The 21,091-nt window shown below is 36.4% G+C and overlaps 2 protein-coding genes across 2 annotated transcripts; both read left to right on the forward strand.

The window, feature by feature from the left end:
• The first annotated feature begins 7,924 nt into the window (after positions 1-7,924).
• Positions 7,925-11,723, forward strand: LOC126801154 (ras-related protein RABE1a). Its single transcript, XM_050528622.1, has 9 exons — positions 7,925-8,071; positions 8,180-8,312; positions 9,711-9,783; positions 9,880-9,980; positions 10,248-10,313; positions 10,495-10,592; positions 10,709-10,771; positions 10,849-10,941; positions 11,417-11,723. The coding sequence occupies exons 2-9, from the start codon at positions 8,240-8,242 to the stop codon at positions 11,498-11,500; spliced, it is 651 nt and encodes a 216-aa protein (XP_050384579.1). The 5' UTR covers positions 7,925-8,071; positions 8,180-8,239; the 3' UTR covers positions 11,501-11,723.
• Positions 11,724-18,876: 7,153 nt separating this feature from the next.
• Positions 18,877-20,988, forward strand: LOC126801151 (WAT1-related protein At2g37460). The gene is made up of 7 exons (XM_050528619.1): positions 18,877-19,162; positions 19,249-19,311; positions 19,420-19,536; positions 19,844-20,084; positions 20,194-20,355; positions 20,442-20,593; positions 20,674-20,988. Exons 1-7 carry the CDS (start codon positions 18,963-18,965, stop codon positions 20,834-20,836), a joined length of 1,098 nt encoding a protein of 365 aa, XP_050384576.1. The 5' UTR covers positions 18,877-18,962; the 3' UTR covers positions 20,837-20,988.
• Positions 20,989-21,091: the final 103 nt, after the last annotated feature.

Raw genomic sequence — 21,091 nt, forward strand, 5'->3', positions numbered from 1 at the left:
ACGCAGCAAAACGTGTTTTTTTTTTGCCATTTGCAGTCATGGTATTTATATTACGTTTCAACTATATGACATGCACTACTCAGTTAATTATAAAGCAGAGGTAAATTATGATCTCGTAAAGATATTCTGTTCACCGATATTGACCGATCAAGATTCAAGGACCTAAACAAACTGGTCTGATCACATCGCTACACAATCATTTTTTGTGCTTACGCTTTTCAGTTTATGCATTTTGCCGATTTGGATATGTTCTTCAACGTAATATGGTTATATGGATGATATTCGAATACTTTTAACTTGAATACCCGGGCCAATGCCACATACATGTTACCAACCGTCATATATTTTGTGCCGCATTTACTGTGTGAGTTTCATGACTATGTAATACAAATAAGGTCATCCCCATAAACTGAAAGTTTCAATTATATCAGAAACTTGTAGCTACGTAGGTACTAGCCGTGCTCATAGTATTTTCAAGAGAGATTACAATAAACGGTACCTTAATTATTGTTCATTCTAACTTTTAATATCTTATATTTGAAAATTATCGCATTAGTCTATTTTAGTTTATTCCGTCAATTAACACCATCAATTTTCAAGGACATTTTCGTCATTTCATTTTATTCCGATTTCATTTTCATTTTCATTTTCTTCCAATTTCAACTTCTATTTTAAAAAAAATTTAATCAATACATATTATTTCATTACAAAATTAATAAGCCTAATTCATTTACCACCACTATTATAAACAAGAAGTTCGCAATTACAAAATAAACCAGCATATATTTCATATTAATATGTTCATTAACCAACAACCATACTATTACAATAATAAGCTCAAAAACTCTATCATAGGCATTTAAATGTTTCAAAAGTAAAAGAAAATACTTATATAACACTTGGTTTAAATGGTAGAAAATGGTGACTATAAACTAATTAAAAGCTAGGATTTTTGCTTCTAGGTGGGGTTGTTTTCTCTAGCAGGAGAGCTTGCACCAGAATCAGAACCATGTGCCTTGTACCTTTTGGAGGTATGAGGTTGTGGATTAGGCTGCAAAACAATGGTAAAAACTTTAAGAGCTATTCCATTAAATTTTGTATATTAGATAAATGAAAATCATCAAAAGAAATGTACCTCTAGTTGGGGAACTGAATTGCTGCAGTTTGTGATTGCATTGCCATTCATCTATGAACACTAATAGCAAGATTTACTATATACATCTCAGAATTGGCTGCTGGTTGTTGATGGATTTCTTGAACAGGAATGCTCTCCACCACAACATGGGGTTCCTCTACATTTCCAACTTGAGGTTCCTCTGCATTTTCTCATTGTAGTTCCTCAGCATTTTCCGCCTACACATGGAATATGTTTTCAACAAGCTAGTTCACAACATGTCAAGACAAAATAATATTACAATTGACAAAGCTTCAGACAAAAACCTTGTACCCATAAACAAACACGATAAACAAACAATATTATACAAGACCACAAACCCTAAAAGATAACAAATTAAAGGCACTAAAAGGGGAAAATTTCCTCACTTAAATACGATCCCCGTCAAGCCTGAAGTACCACCAGTAGTTGGTTGTGCCATGATCAATGGATCTTAGGCCCAGTTTGGGATTGATTCCTGACCTGCTTCTGCTTTCAGACTTAAAGTATGGTGTTTGGTAAAATCTCTTAAAGCAGCTTTTGGTCAGAATTACTTCTTCTAACAGCTGGTTTTGAGAAGCTGCCATTTGGTTGCTTTTGGAGGTGCTTTTGGAAAACAATGAGCACCAGTAACTCATTTAAATGAATTTGAACCCAACTACCAACTATGTCCTCACTCTCTCTAATTCAAGCTTTTCTCTTCGTTGCACTATTGCTCTAATTCTAGATATGCTATGAGTTTTTGTTATTTTCATTGCAATCCCAAAATTTCCATCTTTGGGTTTGATTCTCATTCCTGTGAATTTTTATTTCTTCAATTTATTGGTATTTGAATTTGAATATGTATTTTTTTTATTTAGCCTATTTCTTACCTTTAAAAGAGGTCGTAGAGTTGATTAAATCTTAATTATGCAGATATTTGTTTAACTTAATTATAGTAAATCTAAATATTAATGAAAATTTACGATATATATATATATATATATATTTCATTAATATCAAATAGTTCTTGGAAATCTATGACATCGACATAATTTCTTATAAAATTTTTAGTTAAAGATCATTTTGTTGGTGCATAAAAGGTTGAATAGTGTTTATTCAAAGAAAAAAAAGGTTGGATAGTGTGTAAAGTTGGAATTATCCAAGCTATAATTTGATTCATGTCCAATATGGTAATCATACACAACCACAATACTATTTTTTGGAAGCCCCTTCAAAATAATTCAACCTCAATTCTCAAAACACTTTTCAAAAACAGTTTACCAAACATCTTAGTTGATTCCTCTCGCAGCAGATTTAAAAGCAATTCTGCCCACAGCAGCTTCAAAAACAATTCTGCCCACAGCACAACAATCCCAAACTGGGCCTTACTATCTCAATCGAAAGCTGATTCTAGATTAAGATAAATTTGACTCAACTTAAAACACAAAGAAGCTCTCTTATATTTTGATATGAGATTTTATAAGCACTACTGAAAAGGGTAACATGAGAGGCTATTAGTTTCATTTAGGTTTTATACAAGGGATACGGGTTAGGATTGACATAATTACCCATCATGTACTTTCACCAATTTTACCGCCAAAATCTCACATGGCGGGAAATAAAAGTTAAATTTGGAGGGAAATAAAAACTGAAATCGGTGGAAGATAAAATGACAAAAATGCCTATGAAATTTGGTGGGAAATAAAGTCACTAACGGTGTTAATTGACGAAATGAACTAAAATTATACTAAAATAGTTTTTAAGGTACCAATGCGATAATTTTATAATGTTAGATATTCAAAGTTAAAATGGACAATAGTTTAGTTACTGTTTATTGACATCTCCCTATTTTCAACTATCAAGTAAGATAAACACTGAGAATGATTACGTATATTATTATATTATAAAGATATTGGAGTAAATTGATATTAAAAATTATACGAGTAAAAGTCAATTATAAATCAAATGATAAGATAGTTTATATAGGTAAAGTGCATGGCATTTTTTCTTGTAATGTAAGTTGCCTCAAGAAATCAAGAAACTCATATGATCATTATATTCTAGTGCAAGACAATAATCAACACTAGTGTAATATAATTTTCTTATATGGAATATTTAGAAATACACCTAATTTTTAGGATAAGTTTTAAATAAAATCCACTATATATACATTTCCAGTAGACATCTAAATGTGTCAATTATGATAGATTTTATGTCCTATTTTTTATGAAATTTACATATTACCACCATTTTTATGACAAATTTTATGTTCCAATCAATTTAATTATTATTACAAAAAAAATCATGGATTGTTTCCTATAATTTGTTGTAAAGTTAGAAAAACGTTTCAATGCTCCCGGAGAACCATGTGGCAATGTCCAGTGGTCCTCTTAACCTGTTATATTTTGACACATGAATTTATTACACCAAAATTATAATTTTATATATTTTTATTATTTAGGAAATGACATTCATGAGTATTGATAATTTTAAACTATAATTTTTGAATTTAGGGTTTTAGATTATAGTGTATAGGGTTTAGGGTTTGAACCAGACCTAACGGCGTTCTCCACTGATTCCCCATTATGGAAACCCAATTCACGTTTCAATATAATGAACTCCTCATTGTCACTGATCTTAGTTTCACAAAGAAACAACATTTGAGGCCGATTTTGGGACAACAACAACTTCAACGCTCTCCTAGTTGAATCCCCACATGACCCACGACAATTCCAACTGATAATGTTGACCTCCATTGATACGCCCCAAATCTTTTACCCTTACGATTTTACTTTTAATTTTTTTATCAAGAGTCGTACTAAGTGTAGAGGCTCTAAATATTGCCTTTTCGATGCGTAATTTTTCGGGAAAACCTCATTCATGAAAATTGTAGGGCTCGTCGATACGAATTCGTAGACATGCGGCACGCCCAAGTTCGTATGAAAAAGTTATGAATCAAAAATGGTATGGGGTATTTTTGGAAAATAGTATAAATAGGGGGTGAAAAATAAAGAAAAGGGAGAAAATCCCGAAAATATCTGGTCGGGTACTGTTCACCCGAGAGAAACCCATATTTCTTCCAACCGGCCGATCTCCGCCATCTGGCCACCGTCTCGCCGTCTTCCATCGATCTACATCGGTGTCGCATCCCGCCGACCACCATGCTCGGAGCTGCAACTCCTGGAAGGTGTACTGTCGTCGGTGCCGCCATCTCCGGCGACTTCGGAGCTCGGGGTTGTTTCTATTCGACCTAAAACTTTCATCTGGTCATGATTGCCGTTTGTAGCCCAAATCGAGCTGCAGATGAGAGATCAGAAAGTCAACCCCCGTTGGCATCTTAGTGTTTTTCGGCCACTTTCTGGCCAAACCAAGCCTCGACGTATGTATGAAAGTTGCTTATCTCTTCTTGATTTACAACTTTGATGTTGGAGTCTAGTGGTTTTGGAGTAATTGTAGGCGGTGGTGTGGGGCCCACGTGCAGCCGTTGTGGCGGCGCGTGCGGCGGTGCGTGTGAGAGTTTTTGGAGCAGTGAGTTGCTCCATTAAATAGCATGCGTCGATACGAACTTATCGACATATTAATCGTTGAATTTGATTATTGTATGAAGTTGTTGATCTAGATTATCGTTGGTAGGAATAAAATATTTTTGCCGTAAGCATCGTGTTAATCTAAGGTTGGCTGCTATGTAATTGTATTGATTGATAATATATATGGTGTTGTGTATTGATGAATGATGGTTATGAGGTTTACATTGTTATGGTGAATGTGGTAGGTTTGTGGTAAATGTGTGGGTTTTGTAGTTTCAGTGCGTTAGAGTGTTTGACTTGGTGAACTGTTGAACTACGAATGACTTGATCCATGGAAAATAGTACGTAGGCAGCCTAACTAAGGTTTGAGTGCAGTCACAATTACTTTAAATTATATATTGGTTCGGTTTTATAAATTGGATTTTAACGCGTAAATAAGTAAATTTTAGGACGGGTCGTTTCATCCATCGTGCGATCTAAAGTTTTCGTCAAACCCCTAGGCGGCGCTAGAGAGGAGACGATACATTTTTATCGCTAAACTTGTGGTACTTTGTTTGATAAAAGTTCATTTATAATTGGCTAAGAGTTTTTTTCACCAACAGTCCCTCAACTCTGGTGTACCTACCAATGTGATACCTCAACTCTTAATCGTACCAATGTGATACCCAGACTCTAGTATTGCTATCATTGAAGTACTTCCGTTAGTTTTTTTTAACTTTTCCGTTATCTTGGTGACGTGGCAGTTACGTGAGGCCCACAAAGAGGGTTAAAAGACAAAATTAACCTCATCTGAGAGGAGCAATGTTTTTCCCGCCCTTTACTTTGAGAAAGACACCCAACAATTCCAATTTTGGCGCCAATTTTCCCTCCCTACTCCTTAATTTGTGTCTCTTATCTAAACTAAAGAACTACCGCCAACCAGTCGACCACAATCTGATAAAACCTAGATCAATCTCATTTTCTATTTTTACCCTAGCACTTGTTAAACTAACAGAATAAATATAGAAATTTATATGGAACATCTCATTTCCACAATCTCATAAGAATATAAAAACACATAACTTAACGAAATTCAAATACATGTTTAAGTACCATTAGTTGCCACCTTTTATGTTGATCTGCCATGATTTTTGCTTGTAAGAACTTTTAAGTACCATTAGTACAATGCTTTATCTGCTGGTATTATTCCCTCTGGCTTAACGAAATTCAACTACATGTACCATTAGTTCTTACAAGTAAAAATCATGGCAGATCAACATAAAAGGTGGCAACTAATGGTACTTAAACATGTATTTGAATTTCGTTAAGTTATGTGTTTTTATATTCTTATGAGATTGTGGAAATGAGATGTTCCATATAAATTTCTATATTTATTCTGTTAGTTTAACAAGTGCTAGGGTAAAAATAGAAAATGAGATTGATCTAGGTTTTATCAGATTGTGGTCGACTGGTTGGCGGTAGTTCTTTAGTTTAGATAAGAGACACAAATTAAGGAGTAGGGAGGGAAAATTGGCGCCAAAATTGGAATTGTTGGGTGTCTTTCTCAAGGTAAAGGGCGGGAAAAACATTGCTCCTCTCAGATGAGGTTAATTTTGTCTTTTAACCCTCTTTGTGGGCCTCACGTACCTGCCACGTCACCAAGATAACGGAAAAGTTAAAAAAAACTAACGGAAATACTTCAATGATAGCAATACTAGAGTCTGGGTATCACATTGGTACGATTAAGAGTTGAGGTATCACATTGGTAGGTACACCAGAATTGAGGGACTGTTGGTGAAAAAAACTCATTAGCTAATGGGCTTCCCAGTATTTTGTTATCACTATTTTTTTTATAAGTAATATACGAAGTATAGCCCACTATTAACCTTGGTGTTTCACATTCGAAATCATCAACTTTGATACATGACTTTCAATAATTTGATTAAAATCGGTACACGTTGTGACAGATGCCGTTAGTCAATACAATTTTGGTCAAAATTGAAGGGACAAAACAGTCTATTAAAGAAACTGAAAGTGAACAAATAATTAAAAGGATTTTTGTCGAAGAACCTACCGTAACTGCTGAGGTTGAAAAATCTAGATCGACCAAACTCATTGCTCATCTTCTTGTCTTCACGGGTCGACCTGGTGACCCAGACATTTTTGTTCTTCTTCTTGGTCGACTATTGGAATTCGGGGTGGGTTGTTGTGCCGGGAGGAGAAGAATTTCGCGAGTTTCTGCTATGGGTTCGAGCAATTGGGTCAGATTGGGGTCCGAACTAGTGGGTCGAGTAGTCGTTGTGGCTGTGGCGGTGGGAGTAAGAGAGGAGAGCCGTTGCTTCTGGGTATGCAGGTCTTTGTCTTCGATTGCGGCGGCAGGTTTATATTGTTTATCTTCTTCTCATCAAAGATTCTCCGTAAATTGGGACATAGTGGTGGGCAAAAGAAGATGAGAGGTGTTGATTGCTTAATTGATTACCTACCCTTTCAACAATTATCCATTACGCATTCCCAAACAGAATCAATCTATTGAGGAAGAATAAAAATGCTGAAACAAATATGCTTGCTCATTCAAAGTTTGTGATTTGGATATGGATTATCCAGTGGTTTACAAGCTTATCGTTTATTTAGATTTTCAATCAATCTTTTGTAGTGGATTTTGTTTGTATCTGGGAATTAGCTTGCAGTTGATGCACTAAGAGGTGACATCATGTGGATTGTCAATGGAGGGAGTCACGTAATGGAATTGGGGGTTGATCTTGAAAAATATGGTGATCGTGAAAACCTATAACTAAAGGAAATATGTGGTCAAATAGCCAAATAGCCAAAGGAGAATCCCGCATACCTCGACCATTACAGATTGCAATTTGCAAAATAAGTTAATGAGATATTCCAACAATCTGCAACCAGGTATGGAAATAAGGTTTAGCTTTTGGATGCAATACTAACTGGCAAAAAGGATAAAGATCAAATTATCCCTACAATAATATATATTATCATAGAATTGACGGTGTTCTTAATGTCATGTATATATTTTAATTAGGTTATTGAAGTCATGTACCGAAATTAATGATTTCAAACATGAAATACCAATATTAATAGTGGGTTATATTTCGTGTACTATTGTCAAAATTTTCCCATTTGTTATTACTGATTGGATTGATTGAAATTCACAATATATATAGTTGTTGAATCCAATAATCAAATGCAAAGTCATATTCGCTCCATTTTATATATCAGCCAATTGGGCTTTGGGCATTGTTGGACATACGGTACACTATACTACACACGATACCTTTCCTTTTCCTCCGTACAAAACAAAACAAAAATCAAAGGGGCTATTATGCTGACGTAAGAGAGACTATTCTGCTTCCCCCTCTTTTCTCTCATCTGCCTAGATCTCACTCTCCTCCTCCTCCTTCCTGATCTGGTATTTCTTCTCCCTCATTTTCTTCTCTCTTTTTCTTCATTTTTCCTTCTTTAAATTTTAATTTTAATTCCACCTCTTTCTCTGTTTTGAACTCCTTTCAATCTCTAGGGTTTATTGCGATCAGTGTAATTTTTTCCCTATTTCTGCGGGCTCTGAGATTCTCTCGCCATGGCTGCACCACCTGCCAGAGCTCGAGCTGATTACGACTACCTCATTAAGCTCCTCCTAATCGGCGACAGCGGTACGATTTTACGCTTCTGTCCCCTCCCCTCTCTCTGATATTCTTGATCTGACGCACTCACACGTCACCTGTTGACATTGTTGGATCGTATCTAATCTTCTCTATTGTCTGCGAATTTGGGGCTCTAATTAGGGTTTCAGACTGTTTCGGTTTCTTTTACTGGTTGATTAACTGTTTTGATTTGCTGTAAATTTAAGATGTGATCGGTAAGTGGACACTTTGGAAGTGTGAGTTTTTGGTTCAATTTGTAGGAACTGAGTTATCTTTAATGTAAGGTTTAGCTTTCGTTTGAGTTAGCAGTTTGTGGTGGTATCTGCAGTTCATGGTTATATCATGTGCATTTTCGCTATAATTTGCTTCTGTTCAGTGTCCAAGTGTTGAGTTAGAGCAGAATGCTGCGTTTCTAGGTCTCGGCGTAGCATTACATACTGGTCTGCTTTATTTTGTTTGCCAGTTTTATGTTTACCTAGTGTTGCGAGGTTGCTGTTTACCGATCATTGACTCGTGTAGGGAACTCAAAATCTGTTTGGTATCTCTAGTTCGGGGTTCTTGTTTATTTTCTAAATAATCATCTCCTGTTCAGTATTGAAGTTTTGGACCTATGTTGAGCGACAACATTATGCTCTTTTTCAAGGCTCAGCTTAATATAATGTAGTATCTGCGTTAAGACTGCTGATTTTATCATGTATATGTTAGAATAATATTCAGAAAGTGTTGGTAGATGGCACTTTACCGTTTAGCAACTCATCTTGGGGGTCAGCATACTAAGACACCGTTTCATTATAAAACATAAACTATGGGTTTGAATTCGTGTGCAATGAAATCTGAAGAGTGTTGGCTTATCTTGTGCAAGCAGGAGTGTGCACCATTGAGGTGGTGTGAGACCTTCTCGAGCTGATGGTTGCAATGAACGTTATAATTAAGAAAGTACAACCCATTTGACACTGTTTATCTAAATATTAGGTTCTACAACCAAATCAACTCCAACCAACAAGTTCTATTATTCTAATCAATTGTAGTTAATGCACATTGAACTCCAAAATAGAGCTGTTCTGTTCTATTTTGTCAATTGAGATGATTTCGGCAAACAGTTTCTACAATGTAGTTTAGAACCATCCATTGGAGATGGCCTTAGACAAGTTTTTTTTGGTATTGTTAGATGTTTTCCTCGTTCTTATATTATGTAATTTAAATAATTGTAGTATTTATTAGGTTTCACCCCTCTCTATCTGCTATCATCAGGCTACTAAATAAATGTGTTATACGTGTCAAATTGAATTCTTTGTTGGTTGTGTTAAGCATGTAAAAATAATTCTAATGTTGCTTTAACTCCTTGTACGTAGTAAAGCAAGTGGCAGTGAGTTTAATTCTGTTTTCCTCTGTTGTGTGACTGTGCAGGTGTTGGTAAGAGTTGCCTTCTTTTGCGTTTTTCTGATGGGTCCTTTACAACTAGTTTTATTACAACCATCGGGTACGCATTTTGTATGTATGAACGTATTGGTGGTTTATTCTCTCTTCCTTCTACAACTGCTTCTGAATTTCTCTAGGTTGCCATTTGTTATGACAGTATTGATTTCAAGATAAGGACCATAGAGCTTGATGGGAAAAGAATTAAATTGCAAATTTGGGATACTGCTGGTCAAGAACGATTTCGAACAATTACAACTGGTTAGTTCTATGGCTTTAAAGCGTTTTTTGTTATATTGGAGTGCATATATGTTCAAATTTCTCCTAAATGCAAATTTGAACATATGAGCAGCTGTGAGTGTGTCTTAACCACAGACGTTTATGATTTACAGAAAAAAAAACTGTTATCTTCAAGCTTTACTGGATTTTGGAAGCGTTTATGATCCAATAGTTTTCGGACTCTGTCCTTCATGTCCCAATTTTTTATTTTTTATTTTGGAAACGTTCTTAAACCTCTCGTCTATGCAGCTTACTACCGTGGAGCCATGGGTATCTTGCTCGTGTATGATGTCACTGATGAGTCATCATTTAACAGTAACTTCTTAATTACTTCAATTATTTAATAATTCTTTTCATCATTCATTTATCTAACACAGTATATTTTTTCATTGTTTTTTTTTTATGGTACAACTTGAACTTTGTAGAATCTGTTTACTCTTTCTTCTTAATGCTTATGTATATTTGATGATCAAGCTAATTTTTTATCTGTGTCCAGACATTAGGAATTGGATTCGTAACATAGAACAACATGCTTCTGACAATGTCAACAAGATCCTTGTGGGTAACAAGGCTGACATGGATGAAAGCAAAAGGGTTTGTTTCCCATCCCTTCTCCATCTTATTCTTTTGTTGTGTGTGGGTGTTTCTCTTCATTGAGGTTAAGCAAATTTGTGATTTTCGTTTTGGTCCTGACAAGTGACTTCTTCCAGGCTGTACCGACTTCAAAGGGTCAAGCACTTGCTGATGAATATGGCATCAAATTCTTTGAGACAGTAAGTTTCTGATGGTATCTTCTACCATACAACTTGGTTGCCTTTTTGGGCATTTGCTGAAGATACTGTGTTTACAGAGTGCAAAGACAAATCTGAATGTGGAGGAGGTCTTCTTTTCAATAGCTCGGGATATCAAGCAAAGACTTGCTGATACTGACTCAAAGGCTGAGGTACTACTAAACCCACTTAAATTGCTGCCTAATCCTCCTAAATTCTACATCGGCAACTTGGTATCCTACTATCCTGTGTATTCATAAATTAACATCAATATGATTCGTTTTTGTTTCCATCATACAGTCTCTTATTTCTCTTTTGTTGAGTCCGTTGATACGCACTAATTGCCTCTTCTAGATTAGAAGAGGTGATTCTCTTGGCTGTTGTTCAATTGTATGTGGTGGGGCAAAGCCCAGTTGGTAGAAATTTAGTAATTTATAATTGAACGTGAAATGATATTTATTTCAAAAGTTATCGAGTAGTCAATCTTTACACGTCATCTTCAGATGATAGCAATGTCGTGATTGGAATTGAAGATGCAATGATGTTTATTTGGAAGTTATGTTAACACCAATTGATTGTTCGATTAACTGCAGTTTATTGCCTTGTATTATTGACGGAGCTAAACTTACCTTTGTTGAATTTATGCAGCCTCAAACAATCAAGATTAACCAACCAGATCAGGGAGCCGGGGCTGCTCAATCTGCCCAAAAATCAGCTTGCTGTGGTTCTTAAAAATACCGTGTTGAACTTGATGGGTAAATTCTCAAAGAAAAGCAATCACTCTGCTAGGAAAGAAACTGATTTGTTACAACTTTGTAACTGGTGCTTGTATTGTTTCCTTTATCATTATTTTATAACAAATTTGGGTGTGGATGGTAGATATTTATACTTTGGGAAGTCAATTATATATTAGTAGATTTTCATAAAAAATGTGATCAGCTTATTTCCATGATAATTTATATAATGGATGATACTTGAATTAGGCTGTCAAATTTGAGGTGATAGAGCAGGAATGACTTTTGTGTACAATGATGGATTTTGTGACTAACATCAGTCGCTCATATGTGCCGAGTCTGAATCGTGCTATCCTCTGCAACAGTTACACAGGGATTGACTGAGAGTTACTTGGTCCGTAAAAGAGGTTGGCTAATCCTATCCCTTATGTCTGCATCTCGGCTTTCTAAAGCCTCGCGAACTGTTGTAGATTCTAAAATTAAAAGATGTTGCGTCGCCTTATTGACTAATCCTATCCCTTATGTCTGCATCTCTGCTTTCTTGGCTCCAAGACTGATGTAATGGGGTGGCCTCACTCTTGCTTATGGTCTTGGCTCGGTGGGTTTGGCATGAATCTATGCCCCAGCAATGCCATGGTGCTTCTTTTTGCCTTTTGCCAATGCGTTTTGACAAAATAATTGTACTCTTTTGACTGTTTGGCCAAAATTCTTGTCCAGAAAACTGGTATCAAATCAACTTTCTGGATATGGAGGATTATAGGACGTGGGGTGAGAATCTTGTGTGTAGCCCAATAGAGCTAGATCAGCTAATAAAGCCTCCACTAACCTAAAGCTCATGATAATTCATGGGGCCATAGTTATTGAAATGAATGTAACCAAAAAAAAAAATAGAAAAACATGGAGAAGACGAAAGTTAGGGGCACATAACTCCTATTATTGATTCAGTGATTGCTCACAAAGAAAATGTTTGGTGAAAGTTTTGAGACTCGTTGCTTTCATAAACGTTTGTGATTATAGTATGATCAAAATTCGATGGTATGATCCCCACCAATATCATCTGTTAAGATCACATTGGTTCAGAACATGAGCTTCAGTAGTGAAAACTGGAATATCAACTGCTAACTTCTATGGTTAACATCAATTTTGCTATGTATTTTAGTGTCTTACTGTTCCCAATCGTTGTTATTGAGACCAAATTCTGTCAAATCGTCGTTAAAAATTGCACCGGTTTGAATTGGAACAATCTTCACCAACGAAATTCTGAGACGGATTACAAGGTGGTTATGTCAACATTAATAGTGGGACCTAAGATTTTATATTATCAACTATAAAAACAATGACCGAAGTTGATTTAAACCCCAGTTGATGCTATTTCTTACTCGCATCATGATTTGAAACTGGACTACACCTCATTCATTCCTATCTGAAATTAGTGTTAACTCTGAAGGATTGAATCTTAAGTTTTCAGTGGGATATAAGCCAGGGCAATGATAAGAGCCAGATATCAAATCTGTGGTTGTTTACTCTTACTCAGACTCCACTGCAGCTGTTGTCATTTCCCCTTTTGCCAAAATATGATTCTGAATGTTACCGTAGTGGCATTTCTGATTAATTAAAGCTGTTTCCTGGTCTGGCGACTCTGGTTTTAGGAGCAAGCACCTGGGGATGGACTTAGTGCTTCCTCCTAGTTCTTGTTGCTTACTCAGATGGCACTGCCACCAACAGTGGCGGATCTAGGATAACTAAATTGAGGATGCTTGAAATTTTAAACTAAAAAAGAAGAAAATAGTGAAAATATCGATAGTGCCAAATAATTTTATTAATTAAAATAAAAATGGATATGACAAAAAAGTTAAATTATCTAAATTTAATTCTACGAGTCGATAGTTCCTCAAACTCTCTTATCACCTCATCATTACCTATAGACTCAGCATACTCTTTCTCCTATACAATCGCCAAGAAACTCATTTCCCATCTTATTTCTAAGTTTATTCTTGATCATGTTCATAGCTGAAAATACCCTTTCAGTTGTTGCCGTAGAAATAGGAATAGTCAAAACCAAACAAATCAATCTATAAAGCATAGGAAAAAATTCAGACTTCCTTGTTAGAACCAAAGTGTGGCACAAATCAGCAATGGATTCTAATTTTTGGAACTTTAGATCACGTCGCATATCTTTCTTATAATATGCACACTCTGATTGAAGAGTAAACATTTCACCATCATCAAATTCTTCAAGATAAAACTTCTTCACGAAATGTAGGTTTTTCGAACTCTATCTTGCTCATCCAATGGCCATTTCCAAATCGGACAACGTAATCCAAGATCACGTTGAAGAGCATTAATCCTATTTGGTGGCTCTAAAGGTTGAGAGTTGGGCAATGGAAAATGACTTGAAGGTTGTGGTTCATCATTAAAATTTGGAGAAGTAATGGAAGGAGTAGAATTTAAATTGGAACTTCCGGACTCAACATCCCTTGAAAACCATGAAGTAATTTCTTTTAATCGCTTCGATTTTGACAGAGGGTCTGACATTTTTTAGATCTTAGACTAATAACCTATAACCATTGAATACCAATACATATATTAGACAACTACTAACATTACAGCTACTAAATTGATAAATGCACATAGCACAATTCGAAACAATTCAATATCACAACATCATGCTCATTACTGCCAATACTAGTTTTCAGTTTTCACAATAGATGAAATAACTACAGTTATAAAACGAGCACATCTTCATCACTAAAGACACTAATTTCAAATCAGTAAACATTACTTTAAGAAGAAAACATCAATAAAATTTATTACCTGCTCTGTTGCTCAGTTTGTTAGAATGTTGGATGACGAATTGATGATTCTCTATATATGATCTCTGGAACTGGAAGTAAATTCTGTTAGGAAAATGAAGTAAATGAAGTAATGAATTACTAGATTTCCTATCTTGAATCACCATAAAATTAAAAAATCAGAAAAATTCAATATTTTTACAAACTAAAAGTTGGATTTAGTGAGCTTACAAAGTTACGAGGAGGGACTAGACGAGAGGGAGTGAGAGACGATCTTAATGAGGCCCTGAAACTTCTGGAAGAAGACTTAGAATGATGCAGGAACAACACCCTTGCAAAATCACCACTCACCATCACCAGTCAGTCAGTCACCAGATCAAATTGTTGATGAAGGTCGGCCCCATGCTCCTACAGTGGTGGTCTGGTGGAGGACTAAAGGACTATGTAGGTGGAGATAAGTCAGATTACTGGTTAAATTTATGTTTGGGGATTTTAGGGATTTAAGATTTGGGGTCGGGGACTCGGGGTCCTTCAGGAAGAAGAAGAAGAGTTGAAGAGGGGAATTGGGTGATTTCACTTAAGGTCTATTCTATTTGAATTATTCAGTATATGGTATAATACAATGGGAAATTAAGGGTAATTTGGGGATGCTAAGTCTACACACATCTAAAAAAAATAGTACCGGGTGTTTTTTTTTCCCATTAGCTGGGGATGCTTGAGTCCCCCCACCTAATACATGAGATCCGCCCCTGGCCACCAAGCTGATCATTTATATTTTCCAACCAATGTTTTAAAAAACTCGCCTTTAGACTCACCTCAAGCTTAAAAGACTTATGGCGTGATGAAAAAATAGGGGTCTTTTCAAAAAAGGTGTCGAGACGTGAAAATCTTAATGCAAGGCGTAAAAAACTCAGAAAACTCACATTGGATGGGCGCATAGTTGTGGGATTCGTCTATCATGCAGCTCTGCATATGATGTAGATCAAATCATCACCATTTAATTTTCATAAAGTTGGATCTTGTGGTTCTCATTACATATCTTTCTCCATTTTTTTGTCTGTTTTTTTTTCACACACATAGAAATTGATCCGCATGTTAGAATTTTCCCATAGTTGTGCAGCAAATTTTTTTTACAGTTTTTGTTTTTTTTTAAACCAACAGCGGAAGAGATGAGGATTGGGTTCTAAACTGCTATTAATAGGGATGGAGGTTGTGTGACAATCAAATTCTCTCTTTAAACTAAATTAATTTAAAAAAAGAACAAATACATATAGATTAATTCTACCAAAATAACTATGGAAAACCAAAAATAGGAAATAGATGCGGCTCAAAGAAAACGATTCAAGCCCACGCGCTTTAGAATGAGCTCGCTCAAATACCCAAAACAACAAAAACTCGTCTCCCCTCCTTGCCGTGCACCGCCAGTGCTCCTCACCGTTGCGTTCCAGTCTGGGTAGGGATGGTAGTCTAGGATTTAGTGGCTTTGGCCTTTTGCTCTTGACTCAGTTCTCCGGGTCTTCGGGGAAGGTGTAGTGGTACTACAAGTGGATGGATTGATGGGTGTTGCTGTCGACTTGACCGGCGGGGATGGTCTTCTTCCTAGATAGGTGTAGATCTGTTGTTAGTTGTACGGATCTCGGGTGGGATTTGGTGACGATGGTTCGGCGGCGACAAAGGATGGTGTTGGTGGGTCTCCGTGGATGTAGATTGAGTTTCTTGTTTTGTTTTCTCTTTTCTGTTCTCAGTCTTGCTAAAATGGCACGGTGTTAGTTGGTTGCTTGGCGATACAAGTGCTACTAAGAAGTTTGATTTTGAGTTCCAGGTGTACTCGACACCAATTCTGATCTGGCTTGGGTTTGTCTTCTTGGTGGGTTTCGTATTTGCTCAGGTAATTGATCAACGGTGGCAGATTTTTGGGAGACTGATGGTGTTTTGGTGCACTGATGGGTAATTGGTTGATAGTTGATAGTATTCTCGTCCTCTCGTAAGCAACTTTTGGGTTTTTGAGTTGGTACAAGCGAGAGATTGAGTAGTCGATGGTGATGAGATTTTAGAAAGAGATGATGTACGTTGATAATAAGGATGATTGTAATTTATGTAGTCTCAGGTTTGAGAGGTCTCATCATTTCAAGTTGGTTGGGTTCTATTCACAACTAGCGTTAACTGGATCGATCAAAAACTGGTCATGAGGACTCGAGGTGGGGACTTATTGTTGACACCAGTAAAGTTGAGTTTACAAGGTGCTGGTGCACCAAGGTTGTTGTCTTGTGTCGTCTATAGTTTTTTCTACTATAGTTGTGTCCATTTTAATTCTAGTTAATTTATGTGAGTTTGTAGTCAGTATCTTACCATATTTGAGGGTGATTCTCAATCATCTTTCGATTTGGTATAGATGTCTTGTTAGTTAGTCTTGTCTCAGTTTGAGTCGGGTTGTTGCCCTTTTAGTGTCAGTATGGACTTCAATTTGAAGTTCAGTGTGAATTGAGTATTGGCTCTAAAATCAGTGTAATTTCATTATTAATGAAGTTCTTATTTGGTAAAAAAAAAGGATATAAATCATATCATCAACTAATTTTAGCAGTTTTAAATAGGTTTATTATGTTATATAGTTAGAATATATATGCTTATATTATATATAATTATATATCGTAAGACTTACGTCTTTCACATCTTAAGTTTTAAGGCTTTAGATTCTAAAAAAAGCGCTTTAAAATACGCATTCGTGTTTTAAAACATTGCTGATAACATTGCTTCAGAAAATATGGAAGCCAAGAACTATATGTCGGCACAGTTACGGAGCCAAATTGCCCGAAAAGGTTATATCTGATACGTCGAAAACCATCCTCCATTGTTTTCTGTGCACGTCAGTTTATCAAGAGTTTCATGAACGTAGATGCAAAATCAACTATATATGTGTGCCTTGCGTGTTGTGTTCTGACGAAAAAAGTGTGAGGAGGGAGAGCAATACTTTCCAAATGTTTCAATAAATTCAAAAGTTTTGATTGCCAAAGACAATGATGATTTCCCCAGGTTTTTTGAGTGTAGTGAAACCTGTGATGTGGAATTCATAACAGCAGCCCCATATCCAAACCAACAACTTTCACAACCGGAACCAAATGTGTAAATCGATCACTTGTTTGAGAACTCATGTGGGTAGGCAAACAGTGTGCAAAGTTGGAAGTATTCGAGCCCTATCTAGATCTGCTTTACGGGCAAATCAATGTCCAAAATTTTATGTTCCCTACTTCCCCCAAGGGTGGGAGAGCCAAATGTTGGTCAGAGACTCAGAATGCATAAATAATAAAGCTTACGCATTGCAAAAGAAATTAAGGTCAAGCGCTCGGCTAACTTCCTGCGAGATTTTACTATAACTACAATTATACAAAGACCGTTTAATAAATTTAAGTAAGAATTAATTAGAAGAAATGTTTAGGGTTTAAGGCAATGACTTGGGACATTTGCCAACTCCCTATATGTTTAATGGCATGAAGTAGTGATTAGTGAAGTACCCCTGCTCAACAATGGCAGAACTCCCTAAATATTGCCAGTTAATATTTCTCCCAACTTTCTAAAAAATCTTTGCACCTGAAATTCCCTCATTTAGTGTAGACCAACTGCATATTCTACCATCATCCACAGTATTCCCCATGATTCTTCCGTGGGCCATTTAGCCAAAAATTAACATCTAATGGGTTCCAGATCAGATTCTGATTAGCCAATTTAACCTAAGATCGAGTAGTGACTATATAGATGAATCATGTTAAAGCACAAGATAACAAATCTTTAAAGCCTAGGACTACTAATAGTGGATATTAAGTGCTAAAAAAATTGACTGCAAAACTGGCCTTATTTACCAAATCAATACATTAATTCAACTAGGAAAGCATTGCTGTAATGCTGTTTGTTGAGTAGTGTTATGTGTCACCTTCAACAAATTAAATGCATTATGGTATAGGATTCTATATTTGTATCAGTGAATAAACCCTCTAATCAACTTCAGGGAATGCACGATGCTTATGCATATGAGAATCAATTTTTGTTTAGAGACTTGTAGAGTTGTAGGGAAAATTTTCAAATGAAATGTACGTGTTATACTTTTGAGTCATTTTAATGCAAAAGCAAAAGCAGCAATATTGCTTCAAGTGGGCAACAGTATGTCACTCTAGTCTCTTTTCTGATCTAATAATTCATCTGCAGATAGGGCGGATTTGCGTACACGAGTCTAAAAGAAGTTCATGGAAATGATCTCAAACAACTTTCGGAGACATCGACAAATTAAAAGCCTAGCTAAAGGCACTAACAACCCCATGCAGAAGATACCATATACTTAATTAGAGGCACTAGAGACTTTAAACCATGGTTTATTAAGACCATTTAGTAGTTCTAAACTTCTAATTTCATTAATCAAATGTTTGGTGAAAGGCATTTTCGCCTAATAATTCAATTTTAATAACCTATAGTGGGTTTCTTCTAATTTCAAAGTACGATTTGCATGTATGCTAAGTGCATGTCTGGTGATGTTACAGTTTGTGAGTAACAATCTTCTATAAAAGGGTTATATATAGCTATAGACATTCTCATTGGGGCAGTTGCTTCCTTACATATGTTGGAGAAGTTTTTGCATTTCCAATAGTCAAGTAAGGTTCTTGAAAGGCTTTCCTGTACAAAATGAGCAGCCATGGATTCCTTGAAAGGTTCAAAGCTGCAAAGCCTTTCTTTGCTGTTGTTTTCTTGCAATTCGGGCTTGCGGGGATGGATATTCTTTGCAAGGCTGCACTTAACCAAGGGGTGAGCAACTATGTACTCGTCGTCTACCGCCACGCAGTTGCCACTCTAGTTGTTGCTCCGTTTGCAGTGGTTCTGGACAAGTCTGTAACTGGATCTCTTAAGTTTATGCACACACATATCAGGTAGAGCGGTAGAGACTAAACCAGCGTTTGATTTTGTTGTGCAGAAAAGTAAGGCCAAAGATGACACTTAACATCTTCATCAAGATAACGGTGCTCGGCTTGCTAGAGTAAGATCTTACTTGCTATACAAGGTTTCTCTTAGTCTCATGTTTATTCATCTTTCTTAACTTCTTCTTCTTCTTCTTCTTCTTCTTCTTCTATGATCTCTTTGGCAGGCCAGTTCTTGATCAAAATTTGTATTACTTAGGAATGAAGTACACAACAGCAACCTTTGCAGCAGCTATGTCCAATATTCTTCCAGCTCTTACGTTTGTAATGGCTTGGATTCTTGGGTAATAACATGCTTCTTTCTGAATAAGGACATTAACTATGCACCTACAAAAATTGAACAGAAATGATAACCTTTTCCTTCTTTCTTTCTTTTTGATATTACCTCAAGGCTAACATGTTTTACTGGTGCTTAAAGCTTGTGTTAGGTTTGATAGATGGTGTGAACTCATATTCTGACCGTTTTAATTTTTTGGAGTTTACTGCTTGCTATATCATGCTATTGACGATTTGGTGCCAACAAGTCAGATCGAACTGTTCCAACTCTGATTTCTCTGCCCGATCACTTATCGTGCCTATATTTGTCTTCAGGCTCGAGAAAGTAAAAATGACATGCATCCGGAGCCAGAGTAAGTTGCTCGGAACTGCAGCAACAGTTGCAGGTGCCATGATCATGACACTGGTAAAAGGGCCACTTTTGAAGCTGTTTTGGACCAGAGCAACCACCAGTACCCAACAGCAAACAAATGGTGTAGATATTCATAGTTCGATTAAGGGTGCTCTAATGATCACAGCTGGTTGCTTCTGCTGGGCTTGTTTCATGATTCTGCAGGTGCATATTTCATAAATTTATATCTACAATTCTACATGCTATCTGTGTTGTTAAGAATCGGTAATTGATGGTCCTCATCATAACTGATGCACTTAGTATGTTTCTGCAGTCCATGACACTAAGAACATATCCTGCTGAGCTCTCCCTTTCAGCTTGGATATGCCTGATGGGCACATTGGAAGGAACTGCTGTAGCATTAGTCATGGAAAGGGGAAACGCTGCCGTTTGGGCTATACATTGGGATGGAAAATTACTGGCAGCTGTCTACAGTGTAAGAATATGGAACCATTAGCATCTAAAGCTAAATCGGAGTGAGAATGCCAATGCCTTATACTCGCATAAACTTGATCTGTGCAGGGAATATTCTGTTCAGGACTAGCTTATTACATCCAAGGAGTGGTAATGAAACACAGAGGCCCTGTGTTTGTGACAGCTTTTAGTCCCCTAAGCATGGTTATTGTTGCTGTCATGAGCTCCATCATTTTGCGGGAGCAATTAACTCTTGGAAGGTAAATCTATATGATGTGGAATCCACAACGAAAACACATTTATAGTATACAAGAAAGTAGCTAACTCGATCCTTTTACAGGTTACTTGGTGCTGCTGTCATAATTATCGGCCTGTATCTTGTTGTTTGGGGTAAGAGCAAAGAGAACTCCCTAGAAGAGGAACTAGCAGCAAATAAACAAGTAGGAGAGGAAAAAGATAGATCCAACCTTGAGGTCATCACGATTGCATCATCTTGCAAGTGAATTGTAGAGAGAGATGAGGCGTAACCTGACTAAATGAATCTAATATCCATATAGCTTTAAAAACTTTTTTCACTGCTTTTGGAAAGCATCATTCACAATCTGAAAGAAAACAGCAATAATGAAAATATCCAGATGTGCATCAGTTAATTGAACATGATCCGAGACTAAATTTCCAAATGATGCAAAGGAAACTAAATGAGGAATAGTCTGCTCAATCTACTGTGCTAAACTTTATGACTTAGTATCCATGGTACT

The sequence above is a fragment of the Argentina anserina genome, chromosome 6 (assembly GCF_933775445.1).
Source record: "Argentina anserina chromosome 6, drPotAnse1.1, whole genome shotgun sequence".
Taxonomy (NCBI): Eukaryota; Viridiplantae; Streptophyta; class Magnoliopsida; order Rosales; family Rosaceae; genus Argentina; species Argentina anserina.

Coding starts and splice junctions, on each gene's coding strand:
- LOC126801154 (XM_050528622.1), top strand. CDS start 8,240: ATGGCTGCACCACCTGCCAGAGCTCGAGCTGATTACGACTACCTCATT. Junction 9,784..9,879: donor AGTTTTATTACAACCATCGG/GTACGCATTTTG, acceptor TTGTTATGACAG/TATTGATTTCAAGATAAGGA. Junction 10,314..10,494: donor TGATGAGTCATCATTTAACA/GTAACTTCTTAA, acceptor ATCTGTGTCCAG/ACATTAGGAATTGGATTCGT.
- LOC126801151 (XM_050528619.1), top strand. CDS start 18,963: ATGAGCAGCCATGGATTCCTTGAAAGGTTCAAAGCTGCAAAGCCTTTC. Junction 19,163..19,248: donor TTTGCAGTGGTTCTGGACAA/GTCTGTAACTGG, acceptor TTTGTTGTGCAG/AAAAGTAAGGCCAAAGATGA. Junction 20,085..20,193: donor CTTGTTTCATGATTCTGCAG/GTGCATATTTCA, acceptor ATGTTTCTGCAG/TCCATGACACTAAGAACATA.